At 37.8% G+C, this 12,420-nt stretch overlaps 1 protein-coding gene across 1 annotated transcript in view; it reads left to right on the top strand.

Moving 5' to 3' along the window:
• CDK5RAP2 (CDK5 regulatory subunit associated protein 2) overlaps nt 1-12,420 on the top strand; it is a 190,657-nt gene that overhangs the window by 23,179 nt on the left and 155,058 nt on the right. Inside the window, exon 4 of the mRNA XM_008055797.2 lies at nt 10,029-10,139. Within this exon, the coding sequence (XP_008053988.1) occupies nt 10,029-10,139 (111 nt within the window). The remainder of the gene's footprint in view (nt 1-10,028; nt 10,140-12,420) is intronic.

Consider the following 12,420-nt stretch of genomic DNA (forward strand, 5'->3'; position numbering starts at 1 on the left):
TCGCCGGAGCCAGCTGCGGTGGCCGGGAGCGGCCACTGCACTCCAGTCTGGGCGACAGAGTGAGATTCCATCTAAAAAAAAAAAAAAAAACTGAAAAAAATACCCATTGAGTGTATATGTGAGGGGGTGTACTAGCATCCAAATTTTTAAAATTTATTCTTTTTTTTTTTTTTTGTAGAGACTGGTTCTTACTATGCTGCCCACACTGGTCTTGAACTCCTGGCCTCAAGTAATCCTCCTGCCTCTGTCTCCCAAGCACTGGGATTACATGACTCCTTAGTTATTTTTTACTTTTTTGAGTTGGGGGATTCTCACTCTGTCACCCAGGCTGAAGCGCAGTGGCTCAGGTAACCTGTTTCAGCCTCCCAAGTAGCTGAGACTACTACACCTGGCTAATTTTATGAATTTAAAATTTTTTTTTTTTTTGGAGACGAGGTCTCATTGTGTTGTTTAGGCTGGTCTCCATTTCCTGGGCTCAAGCAATTCTCCTGCCTCAGCCTCCCAAAGTGCTAGGATTACAGGTGTGAGCTGCCATGTCTGACCTTTCTTAGTTATTTTAAAAATTTTATTGAGATATAATTTACATAAAATAAGATCCAAGATCCACTATTTTTAAGTGTTGGGTGAATTTTGACAAATATATACTCCCTTGTAACCACTATTGTAATCAAGATAATATGAATGGTTGTACTTTTTTTTTGTATGTATGTACAGTTCTAGGCTCATGTAGCCATCACTGCAATCAGCATATAGAACAGTTAGGTTACATTACACCAACAACTTCCCTTTTGTGCCTCTTTGTGGTCAGAACCTCTCACCCCAAACCTCTGGCAACTAATGTTCTGTTCTCCATCCCTATAATTTTGCTTTACTTAGAATGTCATGTAAATGGAATCACACAGTATATAATCTTTTGACACTGGCTTCTTTTGTCAGCATAACATCTTTGAAATTCATTCATGTTGTGGGCATCATAGTTGCTGAGTACTGTTCCATCATAGGTACATACTCTATCCATTCACCGTTTGTAGGACATTCGGGTTCTTTCCAGGTTTTGGTGATTATTAATAAGGCTGCAGTAAACATTCGTGTGCAGGCTTTTGTGTGAACATTGATTTTCACTTCTCTAGGATAATTTCCTAGGAGTGGAATTATCATGTCATATGTTAAGTATAATTTTTTAGTAAAAAATTGCCACTGGGCGTCATGGCTCACACTTGTAATCCTAGCACTTTGGGAGGTGGGGGAGATAGGATTGCCTGAGTTCGAGACTAGCCTGGGCAACTTGGCAAGACCTCATCTCTAATAAATCAAAAAATTAGCCGTGCATGGTGGTGTGTGCCTGTGGTTCCATCTACTTGGAAGGATGAGACAGAAGGTTCACCTGAGCCCAGCAGGTAGAAGCTGCAGTGGCTGTGAGCATATCACTGTATTCCATCCTGGGTGACAGAGTGAAACTCCAATTCAAAAAAAAGAAGAAATTGCCAAACTGTCATCTAGAATGTCTGTGCCATTTTGCATTCCCCTCAGTGGAGCATGAGAATTTCGTTTGCTTCACATTCTCATCAGCATTTGGTATCACCAAAGTAAAAATTTTTTAGCTATTCTAATAGGTATGTAGTGATATTTCATTGTAGTTTTAATTTGCATTTCCCTAATGGCTAAAGGAATTGAAAATCTTTTCTAGTGCTTGTTTGCCATCTTGTCTGTATATCTTCTGTTAAATTTCTGTTTGAATCTTTCACCCTTTTTTGTTTGCTTAAGAAAAATTGGGTTTTCTTACTGTTACATTTTGAGTTACTTATGTATTCTGAGTAGAATTCCTATGTCAGATATTTGATTTGCAAATAATTTTTTCCAGTGTGTAGCTTGTCTTTTTATTCTCAGTGCTGTGTTTTTCAGAGCAAGTTTTAAATTTTGATGAAGCCCAATTTATTGATTTTTTTTCCTCTTATAGACTGTGCCTTTGGTATTATGTCTAAGAACTCTTTGCTTAGCTCTAGATCCCAAAGATTTTCTCTTACGTATTTTTCTAAAAGTCATACGGCTTTACATTTTACATTAGAGGTATGAAAAATTTGAGTTAACTTTTGTTTAAAGTGTGAGTTTCATTTAGGTTGAGGTTAGTTTTCTGTATATGGATGTTTAATTGTTCCATTGTGAAAAATGAAAAGACTATCCTTTCTCCATTGAATTATTGTCTTTGCACTTACGTCAAAAATTAATTGGCCTTGCTTGTATGGATCTATTTCTGTATTCTGTATTCTATTATGTTGGATTTCTTCTTTTTTAAAATTGTTTTGACTCATCTGGTTTACTATTCCAAATACATTTTGTAATCAGCTTGTCTGTAGAAAAATGTATTTTTGTATATATTTACAAAAAATCCTGCTGGGATTTTGACTGGAGTTGTGTTAACTCTACAGAATCAATTTGGGACTGGGCGCAGTGGCTAAGGCCTGTAATCCTAGCACTTTGAGAGGCTGAGGTGAGGGGATTGCCTGAGCTCACGGGTTCGAGATCAGCTTGGGCAACTTGGCGAGACCTTATCTCTACAGTAAATCAAAAAATTAGCCAGGCATAGTAGTGTGCACCTGTAGTTCAGGCTTATTGGAAGGCTGAGGTGGAAGGATAGCCTGAACCCAGCAGGTCAACACTGGGGTGGCCGTAAGTGTGCCACTGCACTCTAGTCTGGTTGACGGAGTGAGACTCCAACTCAAAAAAAAAAAAAAAAAAAAGAATCAATTTGGAGGGAATTAACATTTATTATATTGAGTCTTCCAGTTTATGAGTTTGGTAGGTTTTTTTAAACTTATTTAGGTTTTCTTGATTTCATCAGCATTTTGTAGTTTTAATCATATAGTACATATTTTGCTAGATTTATACTAAAGAATTTTTTTTTGAGTTGGAGTCTCACTCTTGTCGCTCGGGCTGGAGTACAGTGGCATGGTCATGGCTACCGCAGCCTTGTTCAGCTGTGATCAGGCTGTCCTTCTGCCTCAGCTTTCCAAGTAGCTGGAACTATAGGCACATGCCACCACACCTGGCTAATTTGTTGATTTATTGTAGAAACAAGGTCTTGCCAAGTTGCCCAGGCTGGTCTTGAACCTTTGGACTCAGGAATTCTTTCACCTCCACCTCCCAAAGTGCTGGGATTACTGACATGAGGCACCATGCCCAACTAAGAATTTCATATTTTTGAACTGTTGTAAATTTTTAAAAACACACAACCATTTTCATTTAATTGCTAGTATGTTGAAATATGATTCATACTTGTATGTTGACCTTGCTAATTTCACTTATGAGTACTAGGAGCTTTTTTGTAGCTTCCTTGGGTTTTATTTCTTCCTTTTTGACTCTGATTGCCTTATATAATTTTTTTCTTGTTGCACTGTCCAGGACTTCAGATACAGTGTTGAATAGGAATTGTGAGAGTGTACGCCCTTTTTTTATTCCCAATGTTAGGCGAGTAGTACTCTTTTTCTTTTTTTTAATGTTTAGTTAAATAGAGCTTTATCTCTGCGCTTTGACTCTTTCATCACTTCTACCTAGCCTAGCGTAGAAACCAAGTACATTGACTATAGACTCCTCTGGAGTTTCTGTGTTGTTAAAAATATAATGTCTCTCTCTACTCTTCAAGAATAAAGGATTCTTACGTATGAAAATATGTGGTTTTTTGTAGATGCCCTTTGGCCATTAATGAAATTTCTTTCATTTTCTAGTTTGTTGAGTTTTTTCATATCTGCATCTGTTAACATGATCATATTTTTTTCTTCTTAAGTCTGGTAGTATGGCGGATTGCCTGGGTTGAGTTTTGAATATTGAGTAGCTGTGCATTCCTGGGATAATTCCTATTCATAGTCAGGTGTGATAGTGCATACCTGTAGTTCTACCTACTTAGGAGGCTGAGGCAGGAGGACCTCTAGAGCCCAGGAGTTTAAGGCCAGCCTGAGATAATGAGACCCTGTCTCTTAAAAAAAAAATGAATCTGTTATTAAATTTGCCAAAATTTAGTTGAGGATTTTTTTGTCTATGTTTATGAAGGATTGAATCTAGTTTTCTTGTAATGTTTTTGTCTTTTGATATCAGAATGTTGCTGCCCTTATAAAATGAAGTGGGAAATTTCCCTCATTTTCTATTTTTTGGAGAGGATTGCTGTTATATCTCTTTTAAGTATTTGGTAGAAATTGCTACTGGAATAATCTGAGTGAAATCACGGTGGCTCAAGCCTGTGATCCCAGCACTTTGGGAGGTCGAGGAGAGAAGATTCCCTAAGCCCAGGGGTTCGAGACCAGCCTGGGCAACTTGGCAAGACCTCTTCGCTACAATAAATAAAAAAATTAGCTGGGAGTGGTAGTGCATGCCTGTAGTTCCGGCTAGTTGGAAGGCTGAGGCGGAAGGATCGCCTGAGCCCATAGAAATCATCTGGATCTGGAATTTTCTTTTTAAAAAGCTTTTAACTAAAAAATTCAGTTTTTATTTATTTTTATTTTTTATTTTTTTGAGTCAGAGTCTCACTCTGTCACACAGGCTGGCGTGCAGTGGCATGCTCACAGCCACTGGAGCTTCAACCTGCTGGGTTCAGACGGCTCTTCCACTTTAGCCTTCCAAGTAACTGGAACTACAAGTGCATGCCCATGTCCAGCCAATTTTTTTATTTATTATAGAGACGAGGTCTTGCCATGTTGCCCAGGCTGGTCTCAAATTCGTGTGCTCAGGCAATCCTCTCACCTTGGCCTCCCATAGTGTTGGGATTACAGGCGTGAACCTCTGCTCCTGGCCTAAAAATACAGTTTTTAAAGATAGATATATGATTATTCAGGTTATATATTTTTTTGTTGGTGGGATTTGATAATTCGTGGCTTTCATCAAAGTTGTCCAATTTATGTGTAGAAAGTTGTATGTATTATTCCCTTAGTATCCTTTTAAATGTCATGGAATCTTCGTTGATAGGCTCTGTTTCATTCTTTTTATTTTTTGAGTTGGAGTTTCACTCTTTTGCCCAGGCTAGAGTGCAGCGGCACACTCACAGCCACCACAGCCTTGACCTGCTGGGCTCAGGTGATCTTTCTGCCTCAACCTTCCAAGTAGCTGGAACCACGGCCACGTGCCACAATGCCCGACTAATTTTTTGATTTATTGTAGAGATGAGATCTCTCCTAGTTGCCCAGGCTGGTCTCTAATTCTGGATTCAGACAATCCTCTTGCCTCTGCCTCCCATAGTGCTGGGATTACAGGTGTGAACCACCACATCCAGCTGTTTCATTCTTTTTTTTTTTTGAGTTGAAGTCTCACTCTGTCACCCAGACTGGAGTGCAATGGCCGCTCCTGGCCACCGCAGCCTCGACCTGCTGGGCTCCGGCAATCCTTGCGCCTCAACCTTCCGAGTAGCCGGAATTCAGGCATGCGCTACCACGCCCGGCTGATTTTTTGATTTATTGTAGAGATGAGGTCTGGCTGCCCAGGCGGGTCTCGAACCCGCGGGTACAGGCAATCCACTCACCTCAGCCTCCCAAAGGCACGGGATTACAGGCTGAGCCACCGAACCCGGCTTGTTTCATTCTTGATATTGTGTCTTCATTCCTTTTATTTTTTTGTGTTTTCATTCCTTTTTATTTTTTTTAGTCTTGTCAGAAGTATATAAATTGCATAGAGCATTTTTTAAAAACCTGCTTTTAAAATAGATATTTATTTATTGTTTTTGTTCTCCATTTCATTCATTTTTGCTTTTATGTTGATTATATTCCTGGGTTCTTTTTGCTCTTTTTCTGACTTCTTGAGGTTTAGATTGTTGATTTGAGACCTTCATTTCTAAAGCATTTAATAGTGTATTTCCATCCTTTACCACTGATTTAACTGTATCTTACAAATTTTACTGTGTTGTATTTTCACTTTTGTTTAATTTAAAATGTCTTCTGATTTCCCTTGAGATTTCAATATCTTACATGCCTTGTTTAGAAATGTGTTGTTTAACATATTTGGAGATTTTTCAGTTTTCTTTCTGTTACTGATGTTTAGTTTAATTCCATTATGGTCAGAGAACATAGTTTGATTTCAGTTCTTCAAAATTTGTTAAGTGTTGCTTTTATGACCGAGGATATCTTGGTAAATGTTCCATGAACTTGAATTATTGAATAGAGTGTTTCATAAATATAAATAATATCATGTTGGTTGATGGTGTTCAGTTTTTCTGTGTTCTTGTTGATTTTTTTGGTCTGCTTTTTCTATTCGATTTACTAATCTATTAACAGATTTTCTGTTCTGATTAATGAGAGAGGAATGTTGATGTCTCTGACCATAATTGTGGATTTATTTATTTCTCCTTTCAGTTTTATCAGTTTTTGCTTTATGAATTGGAAGCTGTAATGTTAGATGTGTACTCATTTAGGATTGTTACATTTTTCCTTTTATTTTTTTTTTGGTCAGGGTCTCACTCTGTCACTCAAGCTGGAGTGCAGTAGCATAATCACGATTTACCTCAGCCTCCCCAGTAGCTGAGAATACAGGCTCATACCACCATGCCTGACTGATTTTTTTGTGAAGACAAGATCTCACTGTGTTGCCCAGGTTTGTCTCAAACTCCTGGGCTCAAGCAATCCTCCTGCCTTGGCCTCCCAAAGTGCTGGGGTTGCATGCATGAGCCACCATACCCAACCTAGATTCTGATATTAATCGCCATTTTTTCTTTTAATTAGTATTTACATGGTACATCTTTTCTTATCTTTTTACTTGTAATGTACTTCTATTATGTTTAAAGTGGTTTCTAGTATACAGCATGTAGTTTTTTTTTAGTCCTCACGATCTCTGTATTTTATTATATTATTTAAAAAATCTTTATTAATTTTATTAATTAATGTTTAAATTATATTTTGAGTCATAATCTCATGCCCAAACTGGAGTGTAGTGGCATGATTATGGCTCACTACAGCCTTGAACTCCTGGGCTCAAGTGATTCTCCAGCCTCTGCTTTCTAGGTAGCTGGGATTACAGGTGCATGCCACCATGGCCAACTACCTTTTTCTATTTTTGGTAGAGATAGGGTCTCACTAAGATGGCTAGGCTGATTTCAAACTCCTAGGCTCAAACTATCCTTCCACCTTGGTCTCCCAAAGTACTGTGTTTATAGGTGTGACCCACTGCACCCTGCCACAATCTGTGTATTTTAATTGTTTTTAAATTTGAGATTCTGTTGTACTTAATAGTCCTGTTTCTTTAACTACCATTTTTTAGAAGAGTTCTCAATTATTTTTGTCTTTGAAATAGCCAAATCTATTTGTTTTCTTCTCAGAAAAATCTGTAAGATTGATTTTTTTTTTTTTTTTTTTTGAATCGGAGTCTCACTTGTTGCCAGGCTGGAGTGCAGTGCCACACTCACGGAACCACAGGCATGTGCCACCACTCCCGGCTAATTTTTTAATTTATTGTAGAGACGAGATCTTGCCATGTTGCTTAGACTGGTCTCGAACCCCTGAGCTCAGGCAATCCTCTTGCCTCTGCCTCCACCTTCCAAAGTGCTGGGATTATGGGCCTGAGCCACTGTGCCTGGCCTGTAAGAATGATTTTATAATCCCTGTGTTAGAGATAAAGAAACAGACTCAAAGAGGTAGCACGTCTAGGATACGTTGTGAGAGAGAATGAAGATTGAACTTAATATTCTCTCCAAAGTGCCTGGTCTTTCTGCTTTGAGAACTGAGCTTGAGTGGTAACTTTGAGAATAGAAAAGGAACAACAGATGCATGAATTATAGTGTGGACAGATACACTGGACTTAGCAAAACTTCATCAGCAATTCAGACTCTCACAAAAGGATGAGGATGCATTTATCCTTTATTTATTTAAATTTATCTTTTATTTTTTGACTAGAAAACTTATGTGGTATAAAAATCAACAGATGAAAAGGGCCTGTAGTGCACTGCCAGATGTATACCAACATATCAAGCAAGTAGGCATGTATTCATATCCCCTGCCCCTTTTAAAGATGATAACCTGCCCATATAGAATGTTCTGTACCATAGTGTTTTAATAGTGTGTCATGGTGATAATTTCCTATGAGTACACAAAGTGGTCTCTCATTCTCCTTTATGCTCTATAATATTTTACTGAATAGACATACTGTTCTTAGCCATGGACTAGTTAACATTTAGTAATTTAAATTAACCATAGACTAATAGGCTGTTTGACTTTAAAAACTTAAAAAAAATGAAGTATAACATATGTGCAGGAACACACACAAATCATATGTGAACAGTTCAATGTTTTTCAAAAAAAGAGCATATCTCTATAACCATCACCAAGGACAAAAAATGGGACATTATTAGTACCCCAGAAGTCTCCTCTGTGGCTCTTCCCAAGCACTGCCCACTTTTTCCTCCCCAAAGGTAACCATCATCCCCGACTAATTTAAAGTTCCTTCCTTCCTAGCCTGTGCATCTATCATTTTCTTTATAATAGTGTTAAGGAGAGGAATATCCACCCCCCCACAAGGCAGAGACTCATAGATATGTGAAACAGAGAGAGAGAACTCGGGGAATGTTGGTAGGATTTTGAAAAACATTTAGCTATTTCAACTTGGTGATATAAACATATGAGGAAATTGCTTTAGAATGTGGGCTAATGTATGCTCTTGGAGTTAGGTTAACCCTCTCAGAATACTTACCGGATGAACCAAAGCAAAAAATCAGGCATTTCCTCTTTAGGTAATGAGGTTTAATGAATAAATCATAGTCACTGGAGTCAGACAGCAGGCTAGGAATCCCAACTCTTCCACTGGTGGCATGGTCTTTGATCATGTGCGTAGTGGGGGTAATACTTTTGCAATGTTTTAAGAATTAAGATATTGCATATAAATTATTTAGCTTGGTGCTTGTTTATATAGTAGATTCTCAGTAAATATTAGTTTTCTTAATATGTTCTCCCTGCCAACTTTTTATTTTGACAAATTTGAGGCCTATGGAAAAGATGCAAAATAGTGCCGTAAACAACTATGGATTCTTCATCTGTATTCACCAATTAATATTTTCTACATTTACTTTATTTCTTTTTTCTGTGTCCCAACTTATTAGAGTTAGTTGTAGACATCATGACATAGCACCCTTAAGTACTTAAGTTTGTGTCTCTTTCTTAGGGCATTTTCCTAAAAAATCATAATACTATTTATCTAGTATAAAGTTATTATTCAAAAATATAGCCTTTATTTTTTAAAAAATTGAGATTCCATTGTACTTGGTAGTCAAATCTCTTCATCTACCATTTATTAATAGTTAGAACCATTTTTGCCTTAAGATTGTCATTAAGATTTTTGAAGAGTTCAGTCCTGTTGTTTTGCAGAATGCTGTTCAATTTAGATTTGTCTGACAGACTCCTCTTGATTAGATGCAGGTTAAAGGTTGTAGACAGAAGCACTTTAGATGTAATTGTTTGCTTTCATTGATTTATTTCAGGAGAAACATGATGCCAGTTTGTCCATGAATGGTGATAATAGATATATTTTCTTGGTTATGGTGGTGTTTGCATGGTTTCTATATTGTAATTAATGAGCCATCTGTGAGATGATATCTTGAGACTGTGAATATCATGTTCTGCAATGATCTTTCATCTGATGCTTTTAGTGTTGATGATTTGTACCTGAATTAGTTATTATTACTATAGAGATTGTGCAGTGGTGATTTTTTGTTCCTTTTAGTCTTCCACGTTTATTAACTAGGTTTCTTTTGTAAAAAAGAGATTCTCCTCTTCCTTCCATTTCCTTCCCTACTTATTATCCATGTGGAGTTATGAATTCTTTATTTATTCATCCATTATTCATTCCTGTCATTATTCATTTTGATGCTTAAAATTGTCCTAAACTTGCCTAGTGGGAGCCACTTAATTCTTCTGGATTGGTACAATTGTATCAAAGGTAAGTTTTCTCTATTTTTAACATTTGGATCCATTTTGTAGCCTTGTAATCTATGGAGGCTAATGTGAGTATCATCTGTTGGACCCTCTGACTTTTGTTTGCTTTCAATAACCCTTCTGTGATAATTTCAGCAAATCACTGAATTGAAGAAAGAAAACTTTAACCTAAAGCTCCGCATCTATTTCCTTGAGGAAAGAATGCAGCAGGAATTTGATGGCCCCACTGAACACATCTGCAAAACTGTGAGTGGTCCACTTCTCACTGCTGTCCTTTATGTCTTTCCTTGTAGTCATTCTAAGAAGAAATTTGATTAATATTTGTTCTCAGAGTTAGCAGGGATAGAGCTGCTTTCATTTGAATTGATTATAGGGAGCATAAAGATATTAAGATAGCTTTCACATTAAGCAAAGAGCTGCATCATCATCATCATCATCATTACTATTATTATTATTTTTGAGTTGTGGTTTCACTATGTTGCCCAGGTTGGAGTGCAGTGGCAACTGCAACCTCAACCTTCTGTGCTCAGGTGATCCTTCTATTTCAGCCTCCCAAGTAGCTGGGACTACAGGCATGTGCCACCATACCCAGCTAATTTTTTTATTTTTGTAGAGGTCTTGCTATGTCGCCTAGGCTGGTCTTGAACTCCTGGGCTCAGGCAATTCTCTCACTTTGGCTTCTCAAAGTGTTAGGATGACAGGTGTGAGCCACTGTACCCAGCCAATGCATGTTTATTTTAAAGAAAATCTTTCACTTTCTTTTAAAAATCAAATTCTGATTCATTATTTTTTTACCTCGATTGGCTTTTTGTAATTACTTGTTGTTTAGAAACAGGCAGTGGAATGGTGGAATGGCTTTGGAATTGAATCCTCCTGTTTCCAACTAACTTGGAAAGCTTTAGGCAAGTCAGTTCACCTCTCTGGGCTTGCTTCCAGAGTTAAGTGATAATCCCTTTGTTATAGGGTTATTTGTGTGGATTAAGATGAGATGACAGATGAAAAGTTACAGCACATAGTCAGTGCTTGACAATTATCATCATTGTCTTACTGAGGCTTTCTTTGGCAGCCCACAGTTAGGGTTGTCAGTTTTTCTGTGATATGACTCCTCTGTATTCCTGTGTGCTCACTTGTAACTGTCAGAAGAAAAGTCTTTCTCCATTTGAAGTCTTGACCTGGAGGTCTTTGTCTGAAAACAAACCTTGGTTCTGAAAGTTGAAAAAAGAACTTGGCTTTCTTGAAAAGACATGAGTACAAACAATATTTCAGTGCCCATTTCTCATTTTTTTCTAGTAGATTAGCCCTTGGCCTGGGAATTATTCCATCTTTTTTCCTCTGAAGTTTGCCAGTGGAAACTTTTGAAGGAGGAAAAAGAATTTTCCTTGAGTTCCAGCAGATAAACTTAAATTGACTTGTCTGGAAGAGGGATTGTACTGTACTTGTGAGCCTTTTCAAGAATTGAAAAGCTCCCTTGTCCCTTAAGACAGCTTTTTTCTTCAGTATGGGGGTGGAAAGACAATGTGGATGTCCCCTTTTCTGGAAGAGAGTCGTGATGCAATCAAAATTTTAAAGGAAAACCAATAGCGTAAAGCAGTTTATATGTAAGAATGTATTTTGGAACTTCCAGTGTGATAGGAAGCTAAAACATGTCAGTTACCCATTCTCAGTCAGGCACTATCTTGGACATCTGTACATTTGTCATCTTATTGTAATTCTCACAACAGCCTTGTATGCAGTAGAGATTATCCTTATCTTATAGGGGAAGAAACTGAGTCTTCGGGAAGACCAGTAACATGCTTGATGTCATGATGCTACTATGTGAGGTGGATTTTCTTACCTTATTGTGTTACACTGCGTCAGCTGTCTGACTAGATGGCCTGATTTCATTGCCGTTTTTTTTTTTCACTGTAAGTTTTTGGATAGGTGCACATGGTTCAAAATTACAAAAACATAAGAGATACACACTGAAAAAGACTTTCTTCCACCCTCGTATCCTGGTCCCTTAGATCTAATCAACATTATTGATTCTTTATATAGAGGAATTTCATGTGTGTATAGTACAAGCAAGTATGTGTGTATGTGTATAAACTCCCTTTTTACATAAATGCAAGCATGTTCTGTTCTGCACCTTACATTTTTCACTTAATGGTACTTTGGATATCTTTCCTTAATAGTTTGAGCATCTTTTTTGATAGCTTTATAATATTCTATTTTATGATTAGAAGGTATAGCTGGGTACAGTGGGCCATGGTGATAGTCCTAGCACTTTGGGAGGCCAAGATGGGAGGATTGCTTGAGCTCAGGAGTTCGAGACCAGCCTAGGCAACATAGCGAGACTTCGTCTCTACAAGAAATTAACAAAATTAGCTGGGCATAGTGACAGGCACCTGTAGTCTCAGCTACTCAGGAGGCTGAGGCAGAAGGATCCCCTGAGCCCAGGAGGGTGGGGCTGCATGGAACTGTGATTACGTCACTACTCTCTAGCCTGGTGACAGAGTGAGATCCTGACTAAAAAAAAAAAAAAAAAAAA

Source organism: Carlito syrichta, unplaced genomic scaffold (assembly GCF_000164805.1).
Source record: "Carlito syrichta isolate Samal-C Ts95f unplaced genomic scaffold, Tarsius_syrichta-2.0.1 Scaffold82277, whole genome shotgun sequence".
Lineage (NCBI taxonomy): Eukaryota > Metazoa > Chordata > Mammalia > Primates > Tarsiidae > Carlito > Carlito syrichta.